Source organism: Taudactylus pleione, unplaced genomic scaffold (genome assembly GCF_031769625.1).
Source record: "Taudactylus pleione unplaced genomic scaffold, aTauple2 ptg001609l, whole genome shotgun sequence".
Taxonomy (NCBI): Eukaryota; Metazoa; Chordata; class Amphibia; order Anura; family Myobatrachidae; genus Taudactylus; species Taudactylus pleione.
The window spans coordinates 496,298-508,944 of record NW_028286006.1 but is presented as its reverse complement, the minus strand read 5'-3'; the positions used below and the strand labels follow the sequence as shown (position 1 = coordinate 508,944).

Below are 12,647 nucleotides of genomic sequence, written 5' to 3'. Positions count from 1 at the left end.
GCTCCCGTCGGTCATCCATCAGGTTATTCAATCGGCCTGCATGTAGGGCTGATGTAATGACACAGATGCAGATGCCGTACCACCCTCCTGATATATCACGTGGTCAGGCACCGCATCCCTGGGTACACACATTGGCAAGTGGGGGGTCTCCACCTCCCCTGAGATCCCCGACTTGGGCTGAATGACTCCCGCCACTTGCTCTGGATGGGCAAGGAAAAAAAGCTACCAGGACAGAGGACAGAAACATCTGGAAGCAGGTAAGTATGTGTGAGTGGATAGATGTATGGAATAAAGTTTTACTAGGCAAGGTGTGTGTGGTGTCTTTATTTAACTATTAATTTTACAGTGGGGGTACAGGTGCTGGCCACCTGCTGGCACTCGTAGTTCCACAAGTGCCATAGGACAGGCATGCTGTTACCTGTAGTCCCTCTTTATTACCCCAGTACCCACAGCCCAGGGGTGCAGGGAAGAGCCAAGCCTGGGGTTTTGGAGCGCACCCCTTCTTGTGGGGGTTCCTCACTTCCCCTGAGATCCCCAGCTTGGCCTGAGTGGCTTGGGCTGATAATGCTTTGGCCACAGAGCCCTGGTAATAGGGTCTCCGGGCTGTGGCATTACAGCCCGGCCGTTTTTAATCCGGTGCTGGTTGTTATTATAGGGGACCCCTATGCAATTTATTTCACCCTATAATTAAAACCAGGACTGGCCCTGCAGCCTAGTTCTGGTACCTAAAATATGGTGGAACCCTACTCATTTTGTTCCCCATAATTTTAGGTACCAGGACTGGCTGACAAGTCCGGGGCTGGTTAAGCTTTTGGGGGGGACCCTATGTCATTTTTTAAAAAATTTTTAACTAATTTTTTACAGGTACAACACAAGCAGCTTACACATATCTCACTGATATGTGCAGGCTGCTTGTTCAGGTGAGTTTGTCAGAGAGAAAACACTGCATACTCGGGTGAGTAATCTCATCTAAACTCACAAATAGTGGGAGAAATCTCAATCTGCTTCACCATCAGAAAATTCACTTTCAGCTAAACTCACTTATTAGTATATTTGCGAGTTGTTAAAGGGTAAACTCATTAGAGTTTCAGTGAAGCAAAGTGAGTTTAAAAAAATAAAAACTCGACCAAACTTGATTCTTAGTATATTTACCCCCTACTTCAGTGATCGTTTTATGCACCACTGTTTTCTGCACCACTGTATTCTGCAGTTCCACAGTGACTGACACATTCATAGCGGCACATTAGTTGTTATAGCAGATGGGGGATGGTGTCCTTAGTAATGGTCACCATTCCTCGCATTTTCAGGACACAAGGGCAGACATTGAGCTGACTGCTTAAATGGCTAAGAGAGCATCCTTTATTATGGTAATGAAAGGCTCTTGCTTGCTTTGGGGGAAGGGACTTGATGCACTGTGTGTGACTCCCAACCCACTGGGCATGTGTAGTGCAATGACCCTCTATACACCACAGCATAGCATGACTGGCTTATGGAGCGGCTCCACTGGGCATGCACCAGAGATCCCATTGCAACCCCCAGAGCTGGCAGCCACCACAGCACCAACATGCCGACAGTGCCGCAAGTGTGCATTTTAAAATGCACAGTATGTAATAGAGACCTTTCTTTCAAACAGAGCCCACTACCAGTTTCTGAAGTCATGAAACCACTATATCACTAAATCCTGTAGTGAAAATTAAAAAAAAAAAATAATAGTAATAATTTTATTTTCCAGGTCTTGACCCAGGACAAACACTGTTGTTAGGCGATCACCTAACCACTAACCCACATGCCAACCATGCCAAGAACTACAGCTGTTGTGTATGTGATGTGATGTCTGCGAATTACAACAGGCAATGTGTACAATGTCAATAGCAGGCTCATCCTTATGCACTCCACCCACCTACTGTACTGTACTGTATGTGTACTGATTTGCATCCCGTTCTAAGAGCTTATGTGGTATTAAAAAGATTGGTTGTGTGAACATGCAATATGCAAATACACTGTATGAATGTGATCTCTATCCAGTTTAACAGTATGGTATTCAGGCCCTGATTCAGAGCCGGATGCTTTGACAGAGCACTCGCTCTGAATCAGGGCCAGGCTTCTGAATTTAAGAGCGGCCTCCTGTCCGCTCGCATAGCTGTGGGTGACCACAAACAGCTATAGTGAGCAGCCAAAATGATGGTCGCGATGGTCAAGACCATCGCGACCATCTGGCTAGCGATGAGACCCTAGCGGTAGGGTCTCGTTGCCGCAAGCCCTGGAGTGCTTTCGGCTCTATCAGAGCCAAAAGCACTTCCACTGACATCACTTGTGATGTCAGTGGGGCCGGCCCCAGATGGTAGGCGTTCCCATGGGAACGCCTCTATCTGTGCAGCCACGCCCCCGACACGCCCACCAAAGGGGGCGTGCTGTCACTCACCATTGACAGCACGCCCCATTTGGTGCGAAACCCAAAATGACGGCTTGGCCGTCGTTATTCAGGTCTCGCGCATGCGCACGACGGAGCCTCCTCCATTGTGCGCATGTGCACTTGGCCAACATCGACCCGCCAGCGAGCGCTCAGCGCTCGCGAGCGGGTCTGAATTAGGCCCTCAGTACAAATGACATTAGTGGAGCACTCGCAACCCAGCGGTTAAGTGGTGTTTTACATGCCGTAGCATATCTTTTGTTGAAGAATACCACGGTACGCAATAGTCCAGCCATCACATAACGTTCCATGGTGCGACACAGAGTGCCTGAATGGCACTCTATGAGCAACAAACTAGCTGGGCCCATCTGTATGTATGTATATGTGTTATCTCGATATGCTTATATGTTTGTGTATGTATAGCGAGGTAAGCACATAGGCATATTTTCTTTGTATATGTGTTATTTATGCACAGGTATATGTGAGTTATGTGTACACATGGATAGGTGTGCTTATACTTTGATAAGCAGGTATAGAGAGTTTCAAGTATGTGTTTGTATGCTTGTGTACATGTAAGGATACAAATGTGTGTATGTGCAAGTATATATACAAAACATATAGGTATGTATACTTATACCGGTCTTGGTACAGGTATATGTGGAATATGTATAAGTATGTTGGTACATCGCGGGTGCGGGCATATATGAGAGTATATGGATTCATATGTACGTTTACATGATTATTCATATACTGTAGGTATATCTGTGTATATATGCCAATGCGATTATGCGTCAGTTTGCATGTAGGAGTATACATATGGGTATGTGTATGCATGTGTGCATCTATACATAGAGATGGATATGTGTGGACAGGTACTTGCGTCTACATGTATATGTGAAGGTGACTGACACGTGGATGGGTTAGGTTTAAATAAATCAGTGTGTACATATGTATGCAGCCCACACCAGGGTGCAGTAAAGCTGGAAGGATTCTTTGCAATGGAGTCCTTTGTGGACTAGATAAATACATATAGGTGCCGCTTATGCACAGAAACTGGTACTCTACAGATTCTAACTTTTTCCAACTACCTAGGCAAGATTCAGGATGGTGTCCACAAGCATTGATGGACTCCAGGATAGGGACCCAGTGGGTACACTGTATGGCTCATTGGGCATCCAGGAGTGTGTGGTTCAAGACGGCGCCTGTAGCAGCTAAGCTATTTACAGAGTCCGCAATAGGGACTAAGGGGATGCACAGTCTGCCTCATGGGGTGCATATGCTGAGATTCCATTTTTGCAGCCTGATTTAATTTTAGGATTGTTATGTACTGTACTAAGTAGAACAGCTTCAGTAGCCCAACTTAGTATACCGAGTACCCATGCAAGTCACACATATTAGAGGTAATGGGGATAAGAAATGAGGACAAGTGTATTTATGTAGGAGTACTAAGCTCACATACCATGGTGGCCCTTCCTCCACACTTTATGGTTCTTCTGCGGGATCCGCGTACCCTCACATAGGGCTTCACCAGTTCTTATCCACAATATGGCAGTTTCCAACTTCCTATCTAGCTTAGCTCAGGTAGATATGCAGTTTATCCCCTCTACTGGACTTGTTTGTTGTCTGTATACTTCCACTAGACAAAGTTCACAAGCTCCATGCCATGCTTGCAGAGTGCTTAGGAATGAAACTGGCTTCTTAGGTCAAACCCATGAGCAGGGTGTTTTGCTGCTGCCCAGAGAGAGTACCCATGGGAGCGAAGGCTCCATATCACCAAGTACACCTGTCAAAGAAGATCCATCCAAGAGGACATTAAAATGTAATGTGGCAGGTGTTTGTACATGAGTTCAACAGGGTGCAGATATAGCAAAACAGGTGTTTAGCTAGCCCTGAATCACAGCAGCACACAGAGCCAGCAGATGGTATGAGTTTGTGGTGCCATCGTTGGAAGATCATGGTGCACATAAGCTAGGCCAAATGATTTTGTGGCAACAGGTTTCACCAGGAACTTAATTGCGGGGACAGCAGCACTATGGGCAAAATGTGTGAAAACATGCATTGTGGTCTGGCGCGACAATCTGGGAGTAGTGCATGCAATTAAAAACCAGCATGCCTCATCCCCTATGGCAATGCGGGTCTTCAGGCAAGTAGTCTTGGTTAGCATTCCAAACAATATTAAACTCACAATGTGACACTTCCCGGGAGCAGACTATCACATAGCTGACAGCTTGTCTAGGTTGCAGTGGTTTGAATTTCACCAATGGTCGCCCACAGCGCAATTAATTGGAGAAAAATGTCCATCTCAAGTTTGGCAGATCAACATGCTGACATTGAAGAATTCTTGATAAACTCTCTAGCCACAGCTACGTATAGTGTGCATAGCTCAGCCTGGAAAGCATGGCTTCATTTCTTAGAGGTGAGCAGTCAGGTTATATTAGATTACATCTAGGAACCTACATTTCAGATCATTCAAGGGCAGCCATGGCAGGTGACTTTGCAGGCATTTCCTTGCTTTATGAACCTGAAAGGTAACAAAGATATAAATAAGGGTTTCTTAACTCAAGGTCGCTGAAGGGCTGAGGAAAACAACTCACGAGAGAGGGTAGAAAAAAAAAAGACTATATACCCAGAAAGGTTAACAAACTTGATGGGTGCAATCAGCAGATTTGCTAGCAGCACCTTTGAGGTGGCCCTCTTTCGTGTGGCTTTTCCTGTGCCTACATTGACACCTTTCAGTTAGGAGAACTAGAGGCTGCGTCCAATACACCAACAAACATGGCTTTGCTGTATGATAAAGTAATTATCAGGGAGTACTTTGTATAATCCACAGGTTCATAACAGATCAATTGGGCAAAGGACAGTTGATTACACTAGCACAGCATCACAATGGGGGGACATGCCCACTCCAGAGACAAGCACAAGGGCATAAATGGTTACAACACAAAAATTGGTGTTCCAATAACAAAGTTTCAGCTCCCCTCAGTGTTTAGGAGAGGCATTTCTGATTTGGGATTGGATTCTAAGAACTTCGGTTCACATTCCAGCAGCAGGAACTAGTATGGGGGCTACCAGGTTTCAACCTCTTTCATGGGCTGCAAACCTCAAGTGAGTATGCATCAGTAGTAGAGCTGATAGGGGCACCATGCTTCACCAAGTCAAAACATTGTTACTGACATCTTTGTCATATTTTCAGATGCATGGTGCAGGCCTGGAGACACGTGTATCGTGGGTCAGTCAACTGTATACTGGGCTGAGAAGTTTGTTAGGGCCAATGATTTGATTAGGGTTAGGGGCAAGCAGGGTCGAAATACAGGGTGAGTAGGAGTGAGGGGCAAAAAGTGGGAGCAGTTGAGGTCAGCACTGACAGGGCAGAAATTTGGTATGGGGACCCTAGTAGGATAGTAGGGGTAAAGATTTAGGCATAATAACATTCAGGAACCTGTTTAGGACATTGAAAAACAGATTTAAAGAAAGTAAAGACCCAAAGGTCAAATTAACACCTTGGTTGGTTGCATATAGTCCCAAGGACACGCTGGCAAGGTGCGTAAGGGGCAGTGATGAACAGAACAAGGAGAAAAGTTAATAAAGAGATGCATGCGCTCCCTGGGGGGGTGACATAGTCAACCACCCTCGGCTGAAACCTGAAATGGAACCCCTGTACAGAGCAGATGAGGTGTATCTGTCAGAACTTGGCATGGGGTGGTTTGTTGAGGGCTTACTACAGAGCTTAGGGCAGTAGGAGGCTAGTTGGTGGTGGGCTAGGCCATAGGTATGCTTAGCTATGGTGGAAACACAATTGCAAACTTAAGATAATCAAGGTAAGTTGTCAGTGATGTAATGGGAGGATGTACCTCCGGGGCCATGTAGTGATTGGGCAAACTTCCTGAATGGATTGCCTCATGATGGGCAGAACACACCTATGTCTGTGTATGACACCTGTGCAGATGTGGACAGCAGTGCTGCTAGTAGTGTCATGGCCCCTTTTTTGTTAGATGATGGAACGTGAAGGCTCCTCCCAAGCTGACCATCGCGGGGGCACTAGGCCCAAACTCAGACCATGAAGGAGGAGTGACTCAGGTCTTGGTTTCATGGGCAGTAGGATTGGAGAACCCACTCCATTTGAATTGGGTGGGCTCGGATGGGCACACCTGTGGATGAGGTAGGTAGGAGTGTGTATGTATGTTTGCAATTGCTTTTCCTAGGCCACCAACTTTATGGAAGAGATACATATATTGAATCTTCTTCCGCCGGCTATGGTGTGTTGTGTCTTTATTCAATGGGGTTCAGAGGGAGTCATATAGAATGCCATAAAATATGCTACCAGGAAATAGGCACAAGGGAATTCCTTATACCTAAGCAACTTATACGGAAGCAGCATCCACAATCTGGATGCAATGTAGATGAGCGATGATTACACAGGCCCAGAACCATGCCACCATGAGGCAGAGGAGAGGGCAGTTGAGCCCAACAGCCCGTCCCAGCCAAGAAAGTACTGTACTGTTACTCCATCCTGCTACTGTACCTCAATAATCTCTACCTTGCTTACTTTCTGCCATCAGGTCCCCATCTACATGCTCATGCCTCATTACATATCTTTGTCTGCCATCTCCCCTAAATTGTAATTCCCCAAAAGCAGGGTCCTCCTCCCTCCTTCTCTTACAACCCTCTTCTCTAGCACTACATTGACAGCCTTCAACTAATCAGTGGCTATTTACTGTAGTCCAGAATTCCCCTCACTCATGGCGTTCATCTCTCCCAGCAGCTCTGCTTGTGCTACTTGTGCCATTACTATTGGAGTCAGGTCCACGCTTCTCTAGCATTCCTGCTAGGCTGTTTCAGCAGGGCGCCGCTCCCTGCCCTATTTCTAGAGGGCAAAAAGTACCCTGCCCTCTGGCACGGCACCATGCTAAAGCAGCCTGCGGGTTCTGTCCCCACCCACGGGCTGCAGTGTCCCGCAGTTGGGGAAAACGGCGGTGCAGCGGTGACCCTGACTTCATCCACTCTGAATTATTCTTGCAGGTTAACCACAAAACTATAGGTGAGATCACTGCCTGCAGTGGTGATCTCTAGTTATGACATTTTAAGTGTATGTGTACTTGTGGTTTTTAGGGGTGCTGTGCTTCACCAAGTCATAATGTTGTTACTGACATCTTTCTCCTATTTCAGATGCATGGTGCAGGCCTGGACCCACCTCCTAAACATATCCGGTCTTCTGGCAGTTGTCCCTTGTCCTTCAACTTGCTCTTGTCTAATCCTATTCTTATGCTTATTTTTATACGTGAATAAATATTGAAATTATTATTTCCATGTTATGATTGATTAATTTCTTATGCACCCTCATGGAGAGTTTTTACTTATCTTTTGTTTAAACTCCGCACATATAGGCCCTTTGCGGTAATTGCATCCAAGACCTCAGTGCTGTGACTACAGGCCCCATGGCCAGGAGTTTGGACACTGAATCAGTGCATGGTCACTCACACCATAATAAGCAGTATCATGTGCAAAAGGAATAAAATGTTATAAATAAAATATTAATGTTTTATGGCACGTTGGTCCTTCTTAGCAGACTTCTTATTGCTGTATCCCTACTAACCACCCTCATGGTGGCCCTGATCAAGTGCATATGTCCCACCACAAGGATTGGGGTAGGGAGCATGTCTGCATCACACAAGGGTTGTTACTCCTGAAAAAGCACTGGGCTGCCACTAGGCACCAGTCCTCTTCAATCACCCTTTCAGTGCCATGAGCAGAATAAGAAGCCCATGGCACCCTTTCACCTGTTTCTATGCAGAACAGTAATGAATAGGACATATGTCTCAACTCCCAAGCAAATCGGAATAATGCAGTCCCAATCATGATGATGAGTCAGAGCCCTCAAATCGAGACTGTCTTGCCAAAATTGGGACAGTTGCAAGTGCAATATCCTAAAATGTATTGGAAAGTCAATTATATACTTGCCAAGACTCTCTCAAGTATTTAACACAATAATCCATACATAATATGCAAGCATTATATAGAATAGTTGTGAAAGCATATTCTGCCCCTTCTTGTTTAACCATACCTTCATGAAGAAATGTAATATCTTTCTTGACTACTGGGAAGAGGGGAATGATTGGAGGCTGCATGCTCTGACTGCTTAGTCTATTGCGATACTTTGCCATGTTTCTGGAAGGATCAAAAAGATCTTGCAAGTCCTGAAGCATCTTCTCATATTTGCTAGGTAGTTTTTCCCAAGTACCACGCAGTCTTGCCACAGGTGAAAGATTTAGACCACTGAAAAAATGCAATAGATTATATTAAACAATATCATCATTAAATGCAATATAATGTTAACAGTAATTGAGACAGCTGTAAAATAATTTTGGTGGCTTGTAATTAATTATGAACAAATGGATGTAAGTTTTTACAAATACACTTTAATTTCTGAAAGACATTTGCAGCCTCAAACAAAGCCAATGAATAAAATATTTGCTTCTGAAACTAAAATGTTATCTGGAGGACAAAAAAGGTGGGTAATAGTGTAAATTTAATCAGCCTCACACTTGGTGAGGGGTATTTTCATTAAACAGCTGTGAAAAGCCTTTTTTATCATGGCTCCTCGCAGTGATAGAATATATACTTTTCTTATTGTCCTTTCTTGAAACTTTGCATTCCACTCTTCCACTCTAACCCATTATCTCCAAAAATGTTCAATCCCCTACACTCTGAAATAAAACATTTCTTCTCACTGACATTTTACATGTATTCCCATCTTCTACAGTTCTGTGCTTTCACTCTACCTCTTAGCCACCTTTCTCCTTCCTCTTCCACTCTCCTGCTCCCTGTCTTCACTTTAATATGCCATCAGTTTTATCTCCAAAATCGATTCCATTCACTTCAATATCTCATCCCATCAAATAGTCTCAGGGGTTGAAGTCTAAGACCTTCTTTGCATTTCCTACCTCCACCTGTTCTCTCTATCTTAACCCCATCCACATTATTTGGTACCTCTCTCCTGATACCTGCTCCAACATTACCCACCTCCTAAACATATCCTGTATTCTGGTACTTTCCCCTTGTCCTTCAGCTTGCTCTGGTATAATCCTATTCTTAAGAAAACTTCCATTGACCATGCTGCCTTTGTCTCTTCTCCACTATGCTTTCAGTCTTTGATTAAGTTGTCTATAACTCTTCCCAATCCCTCTAAGTTTCACTCCACTCTAGCTTTTGATCTCTTCAATCCACTGAAACTCAACACTGCTAAATGTAGGGGTCATTTATTTATACTGATCTCCCTTGTCCATATTCAGCACAGTTGACTAACCTATCCTCATGCACATTATTTTGTTTCATCAGTTTCAGTGACTTTGCATGCACACTCTTTGTTCACATCCTACTTGTCCTTACCTACTTACCTCTTCTCCCCTCACTCTACCAGTCCCCAAGGTTATGTCTTGGCCTCCTTCCATCTACACAGTTCCTACCACAGTGAGCTCATCAACTCCTTATTTTGGCTTTCCCCTGGCCTCTCTTCTTCCATCCATTCTTTTATCATCAGATTTCTGTTGGCAGTCTTTTCTTGGATGACTCAGAGATTAAACTTTACAAACTAACAGTGGCTGTCACTAGCATGCTCTATTTACTGCATGGCAGTTACTAGGATGCTCTCTGTACTGTTTGGCATTCACTAGGATGTTATCTGTATGATATGGTAGTCACTGGGATGTTTTTGTATTGTATGACCATCACTGGAATGCTCTTTGTATTGTTTGACATTCACTGGAATGGCAGTCAGTGGGATAGATTCAATATCATGTCTATGACGGTCACTGTAATGCTCTCTGTACTGTAGGCAGTCACTAGGATGATCACTGTATGGTATGGTGGTCACTGGGATGCTCTATGAATGGCATGATAGTCACTGGGATGCACTCTGTATGGTATGAAAGTCACTAGAATGACCACTGTACTGTATGTAATTAGTACATGTCAGAGACAATGTAATTTTACTTTTTTTTTACACTGCTCAGGGAAACGTAATTATCCTTGCTTAATTTTGTGGTGGACATAATTGTTTCAACAGCCACTTTAAATTTGTAATCTGCCCCCGAATAACGCCATTAATAATTCCTCTCTTGTCATCTGGGGCTGCAAATGTTTAGACACACATGTGTCTGACTGATCATATTGTTATTTATGAAATACCATAAAAATATGGATTAAAATGTGATGCAAATTATTATTATTATTACCAGTTATTTATATAGCACACACATATTCCGCAGCACTTTACAGATAATATCTTACCATTCACATCTGTCCCTGCCCCAGTGGAGATTACAATCTATATTCCCTACCACATGCTCACAAACATACACACTCTGGTCAATTTTATGGGGAGCCAATTAACCTATCAGTATATTTTTGGAGTGTGGGAGGAAACTGGAGTACCCGGAGGAAACCCACGCAAGCACAGGGAGAAAATACAAACTCCACACAGTTAAGTTTTTATTTGTACTATGCATGGAAATAAATACATGCAGAATTGTTGGGTGTTTAGGAATGACCCTAGTTTTTGGGGATGTGGAATCCTCAAATAACTGATTATATATACATGGACTCTAACTGTGATCTTCCATGAAGTGAAATGATATCAATTAATAGGCTTGATGTTCTATTAAATCCTCAAGAAAGGAGAGACTGATGTATAGTGATTCTTCTTTATACTTGTCTATTCATAATGGTAATCTTCTTTACATCAATGTGTTTTGTCAGCACAAAAATGCATTAAATAATAATACATGGATAATTTCATGCTCTTTACAACACCATCCTCACTAAAAATAAAAAAAACTGTTTAACTTGTGTGTTAAGCTGGCATCATTAAGAAGGTGATATTATATATATAAAGTCCGTTCTTAGATATAAGTCACGCAAATGAGATAAAATTATTTAATTTTCCTAAACAGAAAGAAAAGCTCCAAGTAATTCTATAAAGGTGTGTGATGGAACCTGGCAGCATTGAATCCTTCCTGAGCTGCTGTGTGTGGAGATAAGATAGGTTTCATTGAGATGTTCATGTATATGTAAAAAAAGAAGTAATATTTTGCATTAAAATGAATTAATAGATTTGTCCATCTGGTCAAATATATTACAGTGCATCCAGAAAGTATTCACAGCGCTTCACTTTTTCCACATTTTGTTATGTTACAGCCTTTATTGCCCTGAAAATTCTACTTTCATTCGACTTGAATCTGACTGAACATCTCTGGAGAGATCTGAAAATGGCTGTGCTCCGACACTTGCCATCCAACCTGATGGAGCTTGAGAGTTGTTGCAAAGAGGAATGGACGAAACTGCCCAAAGATATGTGTGCCAAGCTTGTGGCATCATATTAAAAAAGACTTGAGGCTGTAATTGCTGCCAAAGGTGCATCAACAAAGTATTGAGCAAAGGCCGGGAATACTTATATGCATGGAATTTCGTAGTTTTTTTTTTATTATTATTATTATTATTAAATTTGCAAAAATCTCAAAAAAACTTTTACACGTTGTCATTATGGGGTATTGTGTGTAGAATTTTGAGGATAAAAATGAATTTATTCCATTCTGGAATAAGGCTATTACATAACAAAATGTGGAAAAAGTGAAGCGCTGTGAATACTTTCCGGATGCACTGTAACTAATGCACAATTGTTTGTAATTAATCTTTTTCTTTACATTTCTAGAAGAAACAAAAGGCTAGCATAACGTATTTTTTATTAACAAGATAATATAAAATTTCCTACTATTGCATAGGGAGGAACAATGAAATCTCATATCTTATGCCACCACACATATCCTGTTAGCTCTAAGGACAAATGTATGTGTGAATGTAGATTCAGAAATAAGATCCAGTTTTGACTGAAGAAAAAGTAATATGCTATCCCACAGGTTCTCAAACTCTCGTCCTTAGGACCCCAAACAGTGCTTCACAGAATCACAAGTGAAATAATTAGCTCCATCTGTGGATCTCTTAAATTGTGTCAGTGAGTAATGAATACATCTGTGCACCTGCTGGGTGACCTGGAAAACGTGACCTGTGTGAGGTCCTGAGGACCGAGTTTGAGAACCTCTGTGCTATCCTAATCTGTTATAAACTGTCTTCTACTGCCATCTACTAGTCGATATTGAGTTTGTTGTGCCTGTGTGTTTTTATTGGAAGAGAACATTGATGAGGAATGCCTATAAAGAGTTAACCTTAAGGACTCATCCTCATC

The 12,647-nt window shown here is 42.9% G+C and overlaps 1 protein-coding gene across 1 annotated transcript in view; it reads right to left on the bottom strand.

Moving 5' to 3' along the window:
• Positions 1–12,647, bottom strand: part of LOC148442118 (rap guanine nucleotide exchange factor 6-like) — a 672,269-nt gene that overhangs the window by 211,752 nt on the left and 447,870 nt on the right. Inside the window, 1 exon segment of the mRNA XM_088464211.1 lies at positions 8,472–8,683. Coding sequence (XP_088320337.1) covers positions 8,472–8,683 — 212 coding nt within the window.